At 66.9% G+C, this 16,952-nt stretch overlaps 6 protein-coding genes across 6 annotated transcripts; 3 read left to right on the top strand and 3 right to left on the bottom strand.

Moving 5' to 3' along the window:
• Positions 1 to 361: 361 nt before the first annotated feature.
• Positions 362 to 2,062, top strand: Q8F55_006046 (uncharacterized protein; the record flags this gene model as incomplete). The annotated part of the gene is made up of 4 exons (XM_069354515.1): positions 362 to 373; positions 444 to 727; positions 776 to 1,626; positions 1,671 to 2,062. The coding sequence occupies 4 exons, from the start codon at positions 362 to 364 to the stop codon at positions 2,060 to 2,062; spliced, it is 1,539 nt and encodes a 512-aa protein (XP_069209157.1).
• Positions 2,063 to 2,670: 608 nt separating this feature from the next.
• On the top strand, positions 2,671 to 3,072 carry Q8F55_006045 (uncharacterized protein; the record flags this gene model as incomplete). Its single annotated transcript, XM_069354514.1, has 1 exon — positions 2,671 to 3,072. The coding sequence occupies one exon, from the start codon at positions 2,671 to 2,673 to the stop codon at positions 3,070 to 3,072; it is 402 nt and encodes a 133-aa protein (XP_069209156.1).
• Positions 3,073 to 5,560: 2,488 nt separating this feature from the next.
• Positions 5,561 to 8,603, top strand: Q8F55_006044 (uncharacterized protein; the record flags this gene model as incomplete). Its single annotated transcript, XM_069354513.1, has 4 exons — positions 5,561 to 6,178; positions 6,536 to 6,768; positions 6,804 to 8,421; positions 8,577 to 8,603. The coding sequence occupies 4 exons, from the start codon at positions 5,561 to 5,563 to the stop codon at positions 8,601 to 8,603; spliced, it is 2,496 nt and encodes an 831-aa protein (XP_069209155.1).
• Positions 8,604 to 9,081: 478 nt separating this feature from the next.
• Q8F55_006043 (uncharacterized protein) lies at positions 9,082 to 10,793 on the bottom strand (the record flags this gene model as incomplete). Its single annotated transcript, XM_069354512.1, has 5 exons — positions 9,082 to 9,420; positions 9,565 to 10,024; positions 10,120 to 10,273; positions 10,379 to 10,476; positions 10,522 to 10,793. 5 exons carry the CDS (start codon positions 10,791 to 10,793, stop codon positions 9,082 to 9,084), a joined length of 1,323 nt encoding a protein of 440 aa, XP_069209154.1.
• Positions 10,794 to 11,121: 328 nt separating this feature from the next.
• Positions 11,122 to 13,006, bottom strand: Q8F55_006042 (uncharacterized protein; the record flags this gene model as incomplete). Its single annotated transcript, XM_069354511.1, has 5 exons — positions 11,122 to 11,388; positions 11,440 to 12,144; positions 12,267 to 12,291; positions 12,364 to 12,520; positions 12,553 to 13,006. The coding sequence occupies 5 exons, from the start codon at positions 13,004 to 13,006 to the stop codon at positions 11,122 to 11,124; spliced, it is 1,608 nt and encodes a 535-aa protein (XP_069209153.1).
• Positions 13,007 to 13,380: 374 nt separating this feature from the next.
• Q8F55_006041 (uncharacterized protein) lies at positions 13,381 to 16,179 on the bottom strand (the record flags this gene model as incomplete). Its single annotated transcript, XM_069354510.1, has 4 exons — positions 13,381 to 13,815; positions 13,850 to 13,971; positions 14,004 to 15,236; positions 15,273 to 16,179. 4 exons carry the CDS (start codon positions 16,177 to 16,179, stop codon positions 13,381 to 13,383), a joined length of 2,697 nt encoding a protein of 898 aa, XP_069209152.1.
• Between the last annotated feature and the right edge of the window lie 773 nt (positions 16,180 to 16,952).

Below are 16,952 nucleotides of genomic sequence, written 5' to 3'. Positions count from 1 at the left end.
GGTTTTTCGGCCACTCGTGCGGGCGTGGCCGCTGTCCCGGCGGTGCGTCTGGTCCCTCCCCCCGGTGCGTCTCGTCCCTCTCCCCGGCTCCCTAGAACACTTGTAGCAAAGTCGCTGTCCATATCACCGGCACCGCACCCCCGCACCCGCGTTATCGTGCCCCGCGCCGATGGCCGCCGCGATATCGGCAGGTCCGCGCCCCACCCCCGGCCGGGACGGTGGGGGGCCGATAGTCCGGGCGTCTTGCTGCCGCTCGCTCGACGTCCCCGCTCGGCGTCTCCTGGCCGGCGAGTTCATAAGCGCGGAGTCTGGCTGCTAGTCGACACCATCACCACCACCACCCCAAGCAACGAACGCTACAATGTCGAAGATTGTGAGTTGAGGCTGCTGGCACAGCAACTCCCACTGGCCCCGCGCCGCTCGCTTCGCTCGCTCACCGGCAGATCGGATACACGGTCGAAGACCTGCGCTACCCCACCTCCCTCACGGGCGACGGCACCGACGCGATGAACCAGACGTGCGACTACTCGTGCGCGTACGTCACGCTCTTCACCGACGGCGCCGAGGTCGGCTACGGCATGACCTTCACCATTGGGCGCGGCAACGACATTGTCGTCTACGCGGCCGAGCAGGTCGCGGAGCGCCTCGTGGGCAAGAGCACGGCCGAGCTCTTTGGCGACATGGGCGCGATGTGGACGTACCTCCTCAGCGACCCGCAGCACAGGTGGTGAGTGTGGTGTGGGGCATCGCTCGCTCCGCTCGCTCACGCCCGCAGGATTGGCCCCGAGAAAGGCGTCATCCACCTCGCCACGGCCGCGGTCGTCAATGCAGTCTGGGACATGTACGCGCGCTCGCAGAACAAGCCGCTCTGGCGCCTCATCGCCGACATGAGCCCCGAGGAAATCGTCCGCTCCACCTGCTTCCGGTACATCACCGACGCGCTCACGCCCGCCGAGGCGCTCAAGATCCTCAAGGACAAGGAGGCGGGGCGGGCCGCGCGCATCGCGCACGTAGAGAAGGAGGGGTACCCCGCCTACGTTACCAGCGTCGGGTGGTACGGGTACTCTGACGAGCTGGTCGAGGAGCGCACGCGCCACTGGCTCAAGGCGGGCTTCAACCACTTCAAGCTCAAGGTCGGGGTGAATGTGGACGATGATAGGCGGCGCATGGCCCTCATCCGGCGCATTATCGACGACCCAAAGAACTCGGAGGGCGTGCCCCGCCCCGATCCGGCCACTATCGCCGGGAAGAACGCCGGCCCGACCGACTGCGTGCTCATGATCGACGCGAACCAGGTCTGGGACATGCAAGAGGCGGTCGATTACGTCGCCCAGCTGGCCGAGTTTAAGCCGTGGTTCATCGAGGAGCCGACGGCGCCCGACGACGTGCTCGCCCACGCTGAGATTCGCCGCCAGCTCGCCCCGCTCGGCGTTGGAGTTGCCACTGGAGAGCACGCACACAACCGCATGGTCTTCAAGCAGCTCCTCCAGGCCAAGGCTATCGACGTGTGCCAGATCGACTCGTGCCGTCTCGCCGGCGTGAACGAGATCCTCGGCGTGCTTCTCATGAGCGCAAAGTACGGCATCCCCGTGTGCCCCCACGCCGGAGGTATCGGCCTCTGCCAGTGTAAGTTGGTGCGGCGGCTCCAGGCCCCAGCTCACGCCCCCCAGACACGATCCACCTCTCGCTCATCGACTACGTCGCAATCTCCGGCTCGATCGACACAAACGTCCTCGAGTACGCACAGCACCTGCACGAGAACTTTGTCAACCCCGTGTCGCTCAACGCAAAGGGCCGCTACAACGTCCCCAGCGTCGCGAGCGAGGGCTACTCGATCCAGATCACAGACGAGAGCAGGGCAAAGTACGTCTACCCCACCGGCAGCTACTGGTCGAGCCCCGAGGCCATCGAGGCCCACAAGCTGCAGGAGTTTGCGCCAAAGGGCAACCTCAAGGGCAAGATCCCCGCGGGCAAGGCCGTCAACGGGGCCAACGGCCACGGCGTCAACGGCCACGTCAATGGCCACGCCAATGGCAACGGCGTCGCGGTCAACGGTCACTAGAAGTGTAGTTCTGTCTTGGTCTCTATGCATGGACTTGGTTTGGCGGGTGGGAGCGGCGACGACGATCGGGGCCGACTCGAGCATCACAGGAGCGCCACTGATGTGGTATAGTCGCCTTGAGCTGGCTGCACGCGCACCTGTCAACAGCGCTGTCGATCAGTCACCACATCGACGCGTATGGCCGCAGTCAGCCCTGTATGCGGCGCTGCGCGTGCGCAGCCGCCTCAACCTATCATCGCGCGGCCACCTTCCCGTTTCACAATCCGGTCTTGACGAGGGCTATATTCGGACGAGGGGGGGTTAATTGGGTGAATGAGCAGCGTTTACCGAGCCAGTTAGCTGCGCTGTGTCTGATCGAGCGAGGGGAAAGCTGAGGCGGACGATGGGAGGACGATGAGGGGCAGGAGCTATTCTTGACCACGCTGGCTAGCCGAGCAGCCTCGTCGCAGCGGCTTGTCCACGCGCTGCTCGGCGCGCGTGCACAGGAGAGGGGAGGGAGTGGGTAGCTGCTGTGCGTACTGCTCGAGCTGCCTGCTAGCGACGTTAAATACGAGCGAGGCAGCAACTAACCCCCTCCCGACCCCCACCCCCACTACACACAACCAGGCATGGACTTCAACTCGATCGAACGCGAGGTGCTCGGCGCGGCGCAGGGCATGGGTCAGCAGCAGGCCGGCCAGCAAGGCGGCTTCAACGCACAGCAGCTCGAAGGCCTGGCTGGGCAGTTCCTCGGCGGGCAGGGAGGCCAGCAACAGCAACAGCAGCAGCAGCAGCCGCAGGGCGGCTTCAACCCCCAGCAGCTCGAGGGCCTCGCGGGCCAGTTCCTCGGCGGCGGTGGTCAGCAGCAGCAGGGCGGCGGCGGCCTCGCCGGCCTCGCCTCGTCCTTCCTTGGAGGCGGCGGAGGCAACGCCCAAGCCATGGAAGCCAAGGCGATGAGCGACGCCATGAGCGGCAACCTGGCCGGCGCGGCCGAGGACATTGCCATTGCCGAGTTTGAGCAGCGCTTGTAAGGTGCGTCGCGTCGTCTTGGGCCGCGAAGTGCATCGCTGACGCGTTACAGGCCCCAAGCTTGTAGTGCCGTCTGTCCAATGTACATACATGCCCAACCTTGATGCATCGTCGACGCGTCGTTGTGGCCCCTCTGGCCCCTCGATACCTGGGCTGTGCCTCGTGCCGTCTTGTCCCGCCTGTTCCAGATGGCCCCATGTGACACAAACACGCCACCCCTTGATGTCTTGGCGCCGGCCGGATGCACTTGACGTCGAGGCGGGCATCGTGTTGCAGCATTGTCGCGGTGCATGCCCCGACTCGACTTAGCGGCGGCGTGGTCGCGACGGGGTCGAGGGGTGGGGCTCGGAGCTCGGCGTTGCTGGTGCGGGGTGATAAGCTTGGAGGCACGAGGCTAGCGGCGGCATGGCACATGGGAATCAGTCGCGTCGGGGTTGTTGGTGCGGGCCGACGGTTGAGTGGACTGGGTATGCACGTCGGGGTCAGGCAGAGGCAGGCAAGCATGCACGCCGTGCTGGCTGTGGTGACGAGGAGCAGTCGGAGACTCGCCGTGGTCATGTGGACTGTGGTTGTTTATTAGTTGCGGCAATGGCAAACAGCACAGCGGCGGCGGCGGGCGACGAGCGTGCAAGTACGTGCTCCACCCGTTCGTTGTCGTCGGCATCCATCCGTCCCGCCGCTGCCTTCCCACATCCACATCTCCTTCTCTCTCTACTCTTCTTGCCATCGTCAACATCTCGCATTGCACAACGACGCCGACGCCGACGCCGACGCCGACAGCGCACACCCCGCAGCGCAACGCGTAGCACCCTGGTCGCGTGCCAGTGTAATCGCCGGCCGGCGGCCCTGCCCCTTCCCCCCACGTTCCCTGCCTTCCCTCGGCTCCCTCCCCCTACCATCCGTGCTCGCCTCGCCTCGCCCCCCACCCCCCACTCGGCGCACAGGCTTTGGCGTCGAGCACAACACGTCGTATCGCATCCACGGCCTCGGTCCCCGTCGCCGCCGCCGCTGTCGCCGCACACCATCGCCGTCGCCGTCGCTGTCACTACTCCGTCGTCAAGGTCCACGCCGTGCCTTCACAAGCCATCAACATCACGCAGCCGCCCCCTGGCGTCACAGCGTCGCGACGAAAACGCCGCCAGTCATTGACACCGCCGCCGCTGCCGCAGTCGTCGTCGCCGCACGCGTCCATCACTCATCCCGTTCTTGTCTTGTTTCCCATCAATCTCGTCGTAACCACTACACCAGCACCCGACGCGCCATCACTCCTCGGCAGCCAGGCGCAGCGCTCCCACCCCGACAGCCATGGGCGAAACGCTGCAGCCCATAGCGACCCCGTCACTCCCCCTCCTCGGCCTGCCAGAATGGCGCACGGCAAACCAAGCAGCGCGGGAACATCATCACGAGCGCGCGTACCCCACCCCACCGCCGAGCTCGAAACGCGACAGCAGCGCCAACACGAGCGGTAGCAGCGCGCCGCCCACCTACTCTCCCCTTTTGCCCTTCTTCGACCCAGCCCAGACCACGGCCTCGGTGTCGGCTCCTCGCCCCGCCGCACCCGCCGCAAACCCGCCGCGCGCGTGGTCAAAGGAGACGCACGGCACGCGTCGCGCTGGCCCGACCCTCGACGAGTTCCTCGGCTCCAAAGAGGCTGCGCCCCGCGACGCGCCGTCGTCATCGGAAACGCGTCTCGCCCGACGCCCATCGGCCGCGTCGTCCGCCTCCCCGCACGGCTCGTCGGTCGGCACACTCCCATCACCCTCGCCCGTGCCCACTGCGGCTGCGGCCCCCAGTTGGCTCGCCAAAGGTCGTGCACATGAATGCCGATGGTCTGCACTCGACGCCACCTTTGCCGCACACAACGACCTGTGGACGCGCCCTGGGCGGGCCGACCTGCCCCGGGTTGCATCAGCACCGCGCCCAGGCCCCGCGTACCGCAGGCCGTGGTTCCCAAAGCGCTCGTCAGGAGTAGATGCTTCGACACGGCAGGCAGCCGCCATTGCCGAGAGGCAGCAGCTTGTCGAGCGCTTTGGAGACCGTTGGGGCAATCAACCCCGCCCCCGCTCGCAGGTGGATCCATGGAGCCACCAGCGGGATGCGGAGGAATCTGCGCGCGCGAAGCGGGAGGAACGAGAGAGCGTGGAGCGACGGGCAAGGGCGCGAGCAATAGCAACAGAAGTTCTCCGACACCCCACAACGGATGCGGCGCGGCCAAGAACAACGGATGCGTCAAGTTGGGAACAACAGTACCCTCCAAACAATGCTTCATCAACCCACCCATCATGGTCTTACAGCACAATACCACGGCCGTCGTCGTCGTCATCATCGTCGCGCGCAGAAGCATTGGATGCACGAGCAAGCGCTGCTCGCGACCCTCATAATCCTTCGCGTTCTTTGTCGTCTTCGTCATTGACCACTCCTCGCCCCAGCACACTCTCCCCCCTCCTTGATCAACGACACCTGGCCACCCGCGAGGAACCAAGCGCACCGATGTATCGCCGCAGCAACGGAGCGCACATCCACCGCTCCGCCTACCACGACACCCCACCCCCCGTCACCGAGCGGTATCGTGTTGAGCGCGACCACGAACGCGCCGACATCCCACCCCCAGTGGCCGAGCGGTATAGGGTCGAGCGTATCGAGCGCGACCGCGAACGCGTCGAGCGTCCCGCAGCCGTCGCTGCCGCTGCCGCGCCGCCCCCAAGCAACAGAGGCAAGCGTGGCCCCCGCGGGCCCATCTCCGAGACGTCCTTCACGGCCAAGGAGCATGCCGGGGCTTCGCGGATCCCGTGGACGCTGACCAGCGCGCGGTCTCACAACACAATGTACCTGAGCAAGGCGCCGGCGTCGTTATCACCGTCCGCACCACCAGCAGTCGTGACTACTGCGCCTGTTGTGGGGTCAATGGCCGGCCCGGCCCGGTCACCCTCGGCCTCGCTCGCACCCGCCATGATGCTCCCCGCCGAGTTTCGTACGAGTGCCATCCCATCCGTTCCCGCGGCACGTTATGAGTCAGCCGCATCGTCGCACGCTGTGCCGCTCGTACCGTCCACTACGTCGACCTATCCCCCGCCCTCGCGTATCCGTCAGAGGGGTGATCATGACACGGTAGGCCACGGCGTCCATTCGTCGACGACGGCGCCACCGCGGAGCCAGCCATACCCCTCGCGTTCACGCTCCGCGTCACCTGATCGCCGTCGATACTCGCACATGGCTCATGGCTCGACATCAAGGCCGAGTGTCGTCGCCTCGACCAGCACGAGCGAGTCCCGAATCCGACCCAGTGAAGCTTGGCCCACTTTCGATCCCCCAAGCCGAGCCTATCACCCGCCGCCACCTCCTTCACGTCGGCCAGCGCAGGCCGCCAGTGGACTCCCTCTCCGGGAACGGTTACCCCCGTCTCCGCCCAGCGCGCTCGACCCACCGCTCGCCCGCGCGGTGCCGCCTGCTTCTCACCCACCCAAGCGGGCTCCAGTGCCGTCATCGACGGGCCAGCCGGTTCGCCCGAGGTGGACAGCGGCGGAGCTTGGCCTCAGCCCCGATGTCGACGACACGCCGAAGCGCCCCTTCTCTATCCTTGCCGACCTGGCGACTCGCTGGAGTTCGGGAACCAACCTCGAGTGCCGATGCACGAGGCCCCACGGGGACGCCGTCGACGAGCTCGTTTCCGATAACGAGGCCAAGCATGCTGCTGAATGGTAGGCCCCCCACTGTCGCGAGTGCTGACGTCTAGGTGCCGCAAACACGTCCCCATGTGGATCCCCGGCATACCGTCCTGTCGCTACCTTCGCAACGAGAGACGCGCCCGTGGCGGCAAGCTCACAGCTGCCGAAGGGTTCCTCGAGGCGGCTCAGTATCTCCTCGCGCTCGAGCACATTGGTACCGACGAGATGGGCTGCGGCTTTCCTTGCGCAGTGCAGCTGGAGCGCCTGTCTGGCATTGCCAAAGAAAACCTCGAAATAGTGTTTGACCAGGACCCAGACACCAACAGCCTCATGTGTGTCGTGTTCGCTGCGACATTCTGCGACTTTGTGGATGTTCGCGACCTTCCGCTGCTCATGGACCGGCCAAAGTCTTCGTCCCCAACACCCGAGACCGACGCCAACGACGATGCGAGCCCGTCGACTCCGTTCCTGTACATTGCGGTAGCCAACTGGTATGCCTGCGGGGTCATTGGCAACGACGACAGGGTGTTTAATCCCGACCTCTCGTTTCTGCCTGGCCAGGCCGACCTGCTCTCGGAACTCAAAGGAACGGTTCATCTTCCAGTCCACGAGCTCCCACCTCTGCAAGGCATCTCGCTGCGGTGCATGGCATGGGTGCTGTTGCAGGAACTGCTCAGCCTCGCACGAAAGATTGTCAAAGACAAGACGTTGCGGCTCCACGAGCGACTGGCGAAGCTGGACGAGCTGCACTTCAAGTGGACAGCGGCGATCAACCTTGCCTTTACGCGTCAGCAGACGGACCTGGGTCGAGCCGTGGAGGCCGACAGCGTGCTCCAGTTCCTCCGCGTCGAACTGTGCGCGCTCGACCTCTTCGTGGCCGATGCCATGCTCATCTTCGCCCTCAACCGGGAGCTCTCGACCGACGACTACGCGCTCCTTGCAGTGTGTGCCAATGCGCACATGCGAGCCTATGCCAAGAAGCATTGGCAGAACAAGGTGGACGCGGCACAGTCGCTCCTGCGAGGCCTGGTTTGGCTATCAAAGTGCAAAAGCGTCTTCCCGACGGTGGCGACACTGGCGTACGTCCTCGAGGTCGCCAAGACGGTCGTCGAGATTAGCGGCGTGAGCTACAAGATGCGCGTGGCCTCGCCCCCGAACCTACGAACCAGCTTTGACGCCGTCGCGGCGTGGGTCGAGGGTATGGTGCTGCAGAAGGCCGAGGTGTACCCCTACCCGCTGAGCCTGACGCGGCACTTTGTCAAATCGTCCCAGCAGGCCGTCGACAGCTGGGAGCAATGGGGCGTCGTGCGGGCGAATGCCGAAAGGATGGGACAGGTGGTTCCAGTGATTGGGCAGGTGCCGTTGTCAGTGCAAGCGGAAGGGCGCAACGCACGGCGCGCAGATGCTGCGAGGAAACACCGTCCCGAGCACCGCCCCGAGGGCGTGCAGCCTCCACCAATCGATAAGGCTGAGGAGGTTGTCTGGGGGAAGGAGGAACCGGCACCTCGGACCCCGTTGACACCCGTACCGACTGCGCGGCAGACAAATGTCATTGCCTCGGAGCCGGAGACTGAGGTTGCCGTCAAGACCGAACCGCAAGACATCGTCGACGGGGCGGAGGGCATGGACATCGATGTCATTGGAGAGGCCGAATCGGGCCCCGAGCAAGCCGAGGTTGTCGCACCGGTGCGGGCTCCACGATGGGTGGCGTCCCACTCTCCGATGCCTCCTCCGAGGCGCCGAAGTCAAACGACCCAACACTCTGTGGAGCCCGAGACCCGTCGTGCGGAGAACCCCGAAGCCGCGCCAAGACCGCACCAGCGCCGAAAGCGCGGCCCCAGCCCCCCGACCGGTACCCTGTCCCCTGAGACGGCACACCAAACGCGGCCAGCCATGGCCACAGACGTTGATGAGGTTCGCCTCCGCAAGGCTGAGCAGTCGGCTCGACATGCGGTGAACGCATCTCATCCGCGACCCAGTCGATCGTCGCGCGGCACTGAGGCTGGGCGCGCTGTGGACCCGGCGGCCACGGCGTCTACGCCCTCTCACCCCCGTACACAGGCACCTCCGCCCCCATCGTCATCGCCCCGTCGGAGCAGCAGACTGGAAGGGCGTGAAACGCCGTCGCCGAGACGCGGACAGGTGGCTCCCATTCGGTTCTGGTCCTCGTCTGAAGTGTCGACAGCGCAGTTAGTGCCCGTGCCGCCGGTATAGGAGATGTCTTTTGTTGTATTGTAATATGCATGCACAGTATGTAGCGAACGGTGGCCGGGGCTGGCCGGGGGGCTATGGCTTGGCGATGGGTGGGTGGGTGGGGATATCCGGTGGGCGGGGAGTGCTGCAACGCTAGACCATGAACGGGGACGACGTGCCGCTGCCCTGGGGCGCGAGGCAGGTCGGGATGTGGCCCGCGCCGGCGTGGGACAGCTGGCGGCGGAGCTCGTCAATGTTGCCGTCCTTGACGAGCTCGGGTGCGTTGGGGTGGTCGCGGCCGAACGGCCTGTTTGCGGGGCTGAAGATCCAGTCCTCGGGGTCGATGTAGGGGCGGGACGTGACGGCGTCGAGCTCGCGGGCGATAATCTCGCGGCAGAAGTAGCCGAGGTTGAGGTCGTTCTTGTCGTACCCGAAGGGGTTTTCAATCTCCTCTGCGATGGACGCGTAGCCCATGACGATGTAGGTTGTGATCTGGGGTGTCAGTGCGAGCACGCGCAGCGTGTGAGCGGCACTGGCAGTCGCCAAGACGCACGATGGTGGCCGGCACGGTGACCCAGGCAAACTTGGACGCATACAGCTGGAACGCGGGAGGGCGAGGCAGTAGATCCAGCTCACGGCCCAGATGTGCGCGTCGTAGCTCCACGGAATCGGCGTGGTGAGGATCCGCTCGAGGTTGGCCAACGAATCAGCGAGCATGGCGAGCGCGTTCATCAGCGCCGTGGTGGTCGGCGCGTCGATCGTCTTGCGCCGCTGCAGAGTGGCGATGTACATGCCCATGAAGACGGTGATCTCGAGCGGCACGTTCTGCCCCTCGCCGTGGGCGCCGAGGATGCGCGCGAGCCCCGCGCCGCTGTGCGCCGCCGAGGAGCGCCGCCGCCGCCGCATGAAGTCCGGGAGCATGTTGTCCTTGACTGTCTCGCGCAGCTTTCTCGGCTGCTCGGCCTCGAGGAGCGCGTGGTCGTGCGCCGAGATTGAGGGCAGGTTGCCCGCCATGGTCGCTGCGCCGCCTGCTAGGCCCGAGGGGAGGTTGAGGCTGGGGACGAAGGCGACGAGGTGGTACAGGTCCTTGTAGTAGCTGGGGCGTGAGCGGGGCGGTGGGGGAGGGGGGGGGAGGGGATGAGCTGGCAGAGGGGATCCCTCCCTCCCTCGCGCCGGTGCAGGCCCACTCACATTCCCGGCTCATGACGCAGGTAATGCTTGACGGCCACGGCGAACGCGAGCGCGAGCTGCACGGTAGTCTTCTTCTCGAGCACGGCGCGCGCCTCGTCGCGCGCCGCGTCCTCGGGAGACAGCTTGGCCGGGTCGGGCACGGTGTGGTCCGGGCCTTTGGGGGGTCAGCGGATCAGATCGCGCCAAGACGACGCATGGGCGCGGGCGCGGTCGCGTCGTGCGACCGCTTGCCGCCGCCCACCCGCCCAACTCAACTCACAGTGCAGCCAGACGGTGCGCGCCCAGTTGCGGCTCGCGAGCGTGATGTTGGCCCACTGCTTCCTGCCGTCCGAGTACTTTTCGTATGCCGAGGATGTGCTGTGGGGTGAGCGCGCGTCGGGCCTGACAGCGCCGCGGGCTTACCGGTAGCTAAGCGTCAGACCGAGCAGCACACCGAGCACCGTGATCATCGTGTTGGGCACGGTAAAGTTGACCTTTGTCTTGACGTTGACGACGCACACCATGGCGCTCCACGCGCCGACAAAGAACAGGATGTGCCAGATGCGCACCAGCGCCGTCGCGGCGAGCGCGTGCAGGCCGTGCTTGAGCGTCTTGTGCGGGCGGTGCTTGAGCACATTGAAGCTGTGCCCGTTGTCAAAGTGCTGGCCCGAGTCGCGGGGCGGGGACGGGGACATGTTGAAGAAAGTGAGTGTGGTGAAGGAGTGAATGCGATGGAGAAGAGAGGGAAGCAGAACAATGAGAAGAATAGAGACACGTCGATGAGTGAGCTGCAAATCTGAAACGATGAGAGAGCGCACGCGCCGCACGCGCCCACGCACGGGCCATCACGGGCCGCAGTAATGCTCTCGGCGCTCACGCGGGCCCCAGCGGCGGCGGCGCGCAGTGGTGGCGGCGGCGGCCAAGTTGGCAGCGACGATGACGGCGGCGGCGGAGGCGGCGCCACACCCAAATCCCCCGTCCCGCGTAGAAACCACCATGCATCCGCAGCACCCACCACCATGCCTAGTGCGCACCCAGCCGCTTGCGCAGCCCGTCGACCCCCTCGCTCGCGAGCTCGTCGGCGCCCGGCCCGGCGGGCCCGAACACGTGGTTGGCGTTCACAAAGACCATGGCGTCCGGGCTCGCCGGCACCCAGGCCGTCACTTCGTCGAGCTCGTGCGCGATCGCGCGCGTGTAGTGGCCCAGGTTGAGGTCGTTCATCTCGTAGCCGAACGGGTTTTCGATCTCGGCCGCGATGGCCGCGTACCCCATGATGAGGTAGGTCGAGATCTGCGGGCGGGCGTGAGCCAGCGCGAGCGGTGGGTCAGTGACGCCACTTACCACTGTCCCGGCGACCGTCAGCCACCCGAACCCCGAGTCATACAGCTGGAACGGCAGCAGCAGGCAGTAGATCCACGTCACCTCGCCCAGGTGCGTCGCGTAGCTCCACGGCATGGGCGTCGACGCCATGCCCTCGAGGTCGGCGAGCGCGCTCGACAGCGCCGAGAGTGCCGTGAACAGCTGCGACGTCGTGTTGTTCGGCTTGACCCCGCGCGCCTGCAGCGCAGCCACGTACGACGACATGAAGAGGGTGATCTCGAGGGGGACGTTGGTGTGCGCGCGGGGCGGGGCCTGCTGGGTGCCCTTGCTGCCCGCCTTGCCAGAGGCCGCGCCGTTCGTCGGCGCGGCGGGCGGCGTCCCCGCCGGCGCCGGCTTCGCCTTGTCCTTCTTCGCCTTCTTCCCCTTGACCACGGCGGCAGTGGCCACCGCCGCGCCAGCCGCGACGGCCGCGCCATGCCCGCCCCCATCTACGCTCTGCGCCCCGACCTCGGGGTCGGCGCTGTCCCCGTGCTTCACGCAACAGATGGTACGCAGGAACGCGACGGTCGCCGCCGCGATCAGGTCCAGCACGCCGAGCTCGGCCTTCTTGCGGCTCGAGCTCGTGCCCTTCAGCCCGTCCTGCAGGATCTTCTTGGATACGCGCTTGAGCCACGACGGCGGGGTGTGCAGGCCCGGGTTCTCGGCCTTGTGCAGCACCGGCTTCTTCTTCGCCGCGGGCGTGGGGGTGCCCGAGTTCGAGGCGGGGAGGGGGGAAGCGGCGCGAGCGAGGGCGAGGAGAGCGTCGGCTGCCCCGCGGTGTCGGTCGCGAGAGAGGGGAGGAAGTTGACGAGGTAGTACAGGTCCTCGTAGTAGCTGGGGGGTCAGCGTAGACCCGAGAGGGACCCTCGCGCGCGCCTGGCGGCGCTCGCGAGCGCGCCCACTCACATCCCGTGCTCGTGCCGCAGGTGGTGCTTGGTCCCCACGGCAAACGCCAGCGCCATAGTCACCATCGTCTTCTTCTCGAGCATCCCGCGCGCCTGGTCAGCGGCCTTGGCCGCGTCGTCGGGCGGCGCCCAGTCGACGTGCTGCACGCTCTCCGGGCCTGGGGTCAGCCTCGCCTTTGTTTTCACTCACAATGCAACCACACCACACGCGCCCAGTTGCGCGCGCCCAGCGTGATCTTGGACCAGTGCCTTCTTCCGGCCTGGTACGTCGCGTACGCCGTGGACACGCGGTAGTTTATCGCGAGGCCGAGCATGATGCCGAGCACCGTGAGCATCGTGTTGGGGAAGTGGAAGGCCCAGCTCGTGCGCTTGTTGACGAGCACCACGACGGCCGCCCACACGCCGAGGATGAGGAGGCTCGGCCAGATCTGGAAGAGCGCGGTCGCGGTGAACGCGCGCCCGAGGTAGCCCCACGCGCTCGTCTGCCCCTTCTCGACGGCGGCGAGCTCGTGCTCGGCCCCGGAGATGAAGTGGTCGTCGCAGTCGGCGTGGTCGTGGTCCGAGTGCTCGGAGGTGCCGTCGTGGCTCCGGTCGCCGAGCAGCGGGTCCGTCTCGCTCGGCGGTGAGGACGTGGATGCGGGCATGGCGGCTGGTTGGGAGGAGAGCAACCCTGAGATGTTCCGGGAGATGCATGCGGATGGGGGATGCATCAGGCATCACCCGATAGCTAACCGACTGTCCAGGTCGTGTGAGCACTTGCCCCGCCGTGTGACTTTATGACGTACAGGTGCCAAGCGAGGTCGGGTTGCTCCTTTTGGCGGGCGTGTGGCATTGCCGCGGCCCGAGACTGAGCGCGGCGGCAGCCGCTTTAGGTTATGCTTAAGCCGAAACTCGACTGCAATGGGATGCATTGACTCGCAACTTGCTCACAAACCACGATCCATGACACTGTACTCAACAATGCGACCCCCCTCCTCCACAAGGCCCCCTGGGCTCACGGCTCCCGCCGTTGGCCACGCTAATTCCTCACCCAGTCGTCCTCCGGCGCCTGGAAGATGGCCGGCGCGTCAAACCGCGGCGGCCACGCCCCCTCCTCCCACCCCACCTCGAACGAGTGTGTCCCCGAGCCGACCTCACTCTCCAGCCCAGGCAGCTGGACCAGCGCCGTAGCATTCGGGGGCACCTGGGCCGTGACGTGCAGCTTCCCCGCCTCAATGGCCCACGAGCACCGCACGACGCCGTACGGCGACACGAACGACGCCGCCGCGTGCATGAGGTTGCCTCCTGGCTGGGGAGAGATCCGCACCCTCCGCCACCCGGGCTCGAGGGGCGAGAGCCCGCCGACGACCGCGTGCAGGAACGCCGCGACCGACCCCAGCGCGTAGTGGTTGAAGCTCGTCATCTGGCCCGGGTTGATGCTCCCGTCCTGCAGCATCGAGTCCCAGCGCTCCCACTGCGCGTTAGCCCGGGCGGCAGGAGCAACTCACGATTGTCGTCGCGCCGAGGAGCACGGGGGCGAGCCAGGACGGACTCGTGCGGTTCAGCAGCATGCGGTACGCCTGGTCGAGGTGCCCATTGGCCGCGAGCGCCTGCAGGATGATGGGCGTGCCTGCCGTCAGCGGTGCCCTCAAGCCCACGCACCGGCGAATCCCGTCGACACCTGCCACGCATCGGCGACCACGAGCTCCTTGAGGCGGCGGGCGAGTACCTCTCGCTGGCCTGGGACCCGGGAGTCGACGAGGTCAAAGTGCAGGAGCAGCGCGATCGCCGTCTGCGTGTCGCTCACGACACGGCTCGCGGGGGTGAGGTACTGGCTGTGGAACGTATCGAGGAGTGCCGCCGCCTGCGCCTCGTACCGCGCCGCGACGTCGCTTTTCCCCGCCACCCCGGCCAGCTTGGCGACCACGCGCGTCGTGTGGATGAGGTACGCGTCCGCCACGAGATGTGTGTCGGTCCGCCCCTTCCACGGGAGGGCGGGCGGCGCGGCGGGGTCGAGCCAGTCGCCGAACTGGAACGTCTTACGGTCCCACAGCTGCGTCGCCTTATCCCTCGGAATGGCGTCCAGCCACGCGATGGCCGACCCGAGGCTCTCCTGCACGATGTCGCTGTCCCCAAACCAATCGTACAGGTCGTTCGGGAGCAGTGCCGCGACGTCGCCCCACACCGCGTGCGGCATGTGGCTCAGCCTGATGGCGTGCACGTTCGGCACGGTGACGGGCACGACGCCGCCCCTCTGGTCGGCACGCACGTCCCGCAGCCAGTTGCGCAGGAATCCCGCTGCGCCAAAGAGGAAAGAGAAGGTCGGCGCGAAGACCTGGATGTCGCCCGTCCACCCGAGCCGCTCGTCGCGCTGCGGGCAGTCGGTCGGCAGGGAGACGGTGTTCGAGCGGGTCGACCAGACGACGTTCTCGTGCAGCCTGTTCAGCAGGGCGTGCGAGCACTCAAACGCGCCGGTCACCTCGTAGTCGGAGGATATGGCGACGCCCTCGACGTCGGCGGCAGTGACCCCGGCCCAGCCACCGACCTCGACGTACCGGAACCCGTGGTACGTGAACAGCGGCGTCCACCCCGCCACGCTCCCGCCCTGTGGCACGACGAGCGTGTCCGTCTGCGCGCAGTTGCGCAGCGGCCGCACGCCGAGCTCGCCGGCCTCGAGCACCTCGGCGTGCCGGAGCGTGATGGTGCTCGCCTCGGCTGGGGAGGAGAGAACGCGGACGAAACCCGCAAAGTTCTGCCCAAAGTCCAGCACCGTCTTGCCAGACGGCGTCGTGATCACCTCTTTGACTGGCAGCGTGGCGTACGCGCGCACCGGCGGGATCTCGGACGCCCGCAGCTCGGCTTCAGGCAGAGGCCGCACCACCACTGGTGCCCAGTCTGGTGCGTCAGCGACTCCAATGCCCCCCGACTCACCGCCAGCCACCTCCACACCATGCTTCCACGCCTCGTCCTCGACCCCCGCGTCGTAGCTCTCCCCGTCGTAGATCTCGCCGGCCGTCACCGCGCCGTAGCTCCAGCTCCAGCTCTCGTCTGTGGCCGCGACGACCTCCCCATCCACCTCGAGCTGGGCGATCAGCCCCGCCGCGCTGCCCCACACTCTGCGCAGGAGCCCGCGCAGGCCAATCCGGCCAGCGTACCACCCCTCTCCCACCCAGCTGCCGAGCACGTTCTCCCCCGCCCTTAGCAGCCCCGTGACGTCGTACACGCGGTAGTTGAGGTTCCGCTCGTAGCTCGTCCACCCCGGCTCGAGGAGGTCGGGCAGCCGCTCGCCGTTGACGTACGTCGTGTGCAGGCCCAGCGCGGTGATGTACAGGCGTGCGCGGGTCGGCGCGGCGTCTAGGTGGACGACCTTGCGCACGCGGAACGGGCGGAGGGCGCGCTCCTCGACCCCGAGGTCACCGGTGAAGGTCCGCCCCTCGTCGCCCGCCGCCGCCCGCTTAGCACCGGTGTGCGGCTCGTCGCTGTTGCTCGCGACGGCCGCGACCCAGTCGGCGCGCTCGAGCAGGCCGGCCTCGACCGTGCCCTCGATCCACGCGGTCCACCGCCCGTCGCTGCCGTACGAGCGGACACCGACGGTGGCGGCTTCGCGCGAGGCGAGCGGCGCCGCTGGCCACGGCACTAGCACCGATTCGCGCGAGTCGACGGCGTACGTCTCGGCGCTGGCGCCGCGCGCGACGCGCACCTCGTACCCCCGCTGCACCCAGTCCTTGGCGGGCGAGGCAAAGCGCCACGAGAGGCGCGGGGACGCGTACTGCACCCCCAAGGGGGAGCGGTAGTGCTCGAACGTGAGGTCCGTGAGCTCGACTGGCGGGATTGTCATGGCGTTGTGGGGTGTTGTGGGGAGGGCAGAGACATGGACAATGGGTTGAAGAGGGAGGCGTTGGATCTCGCCCGGGTCATGTTTGTCCCGATGCCCAGCGCCCCACGGCCCTCCCCACACCTCCCCTCGGCCCGAAGCTTGTCCCAGCTTGCTCTCGGCAGCTCGCTCGGCGCTCATTCACCGCATGCATACGTTACCGCTGTTGCCGGGTCGTCCGCGGCGGGTTCGGTGAAGCCGATGCCGTCGGTGCCGACGGTGGCCGAGACTGCGGATCCTGATAATTAACCCTCAAAATGCCCAAGTCCCGTCGCATCTCTTCTCTTCTTCTCCTCCCTCCCTCGACTCGACTCCATCCCTCCCTCGGTCAACGCGCCCCGCCCGACCCGAACGCCATGAACGTGCTTCTACGGGCCTGAGGCGTCAGATGGGGTCCTCGTGCTGCCGCCCCGCGCCGCGCGTCGCCTCGAGGACCGCCTAACTCAGGACTTGCCAGGTCGGGCCGGACCACTGTTCTCGACCGAACGCCAACTGTGTCTGTACACAAGCCGCGCGCGCTCTTCCCCTCTCTGCCCGACTCCCTCGGTGCAACGCTCGACCGGTGGCTGTAGAGAACTCTCGACCGAGCCTCGGGCTGCCCGCAGGGCAATGTTGCTCTCGCGGTCACCTCACCCCGCCTGGACCGCCTGGAGACCCTCTGGCGCCAACAGGTGATCGCGATGACCCTCAACACCAGCAACTCACTCGCAGCGGGCTAAACCTGCCCCGAAAGCACA

Source organism: Vanrija albida, assembly GCF_041260175.1.
Source record: "Vanrija albida strain AlHP1 chromosome Unknown contig_4, whole genome shotgun sequence".
NCBI classification, from domain to species: Eukaryota; Fungi; Basidiomycota; class Tremellomycetes; order Trichosporonales; family Trichosporonaceae; genus Vanrija; species Vanrija albida.
This window is presented reverse-complemented; position numbering and strand designations above follow the sequence as displayed.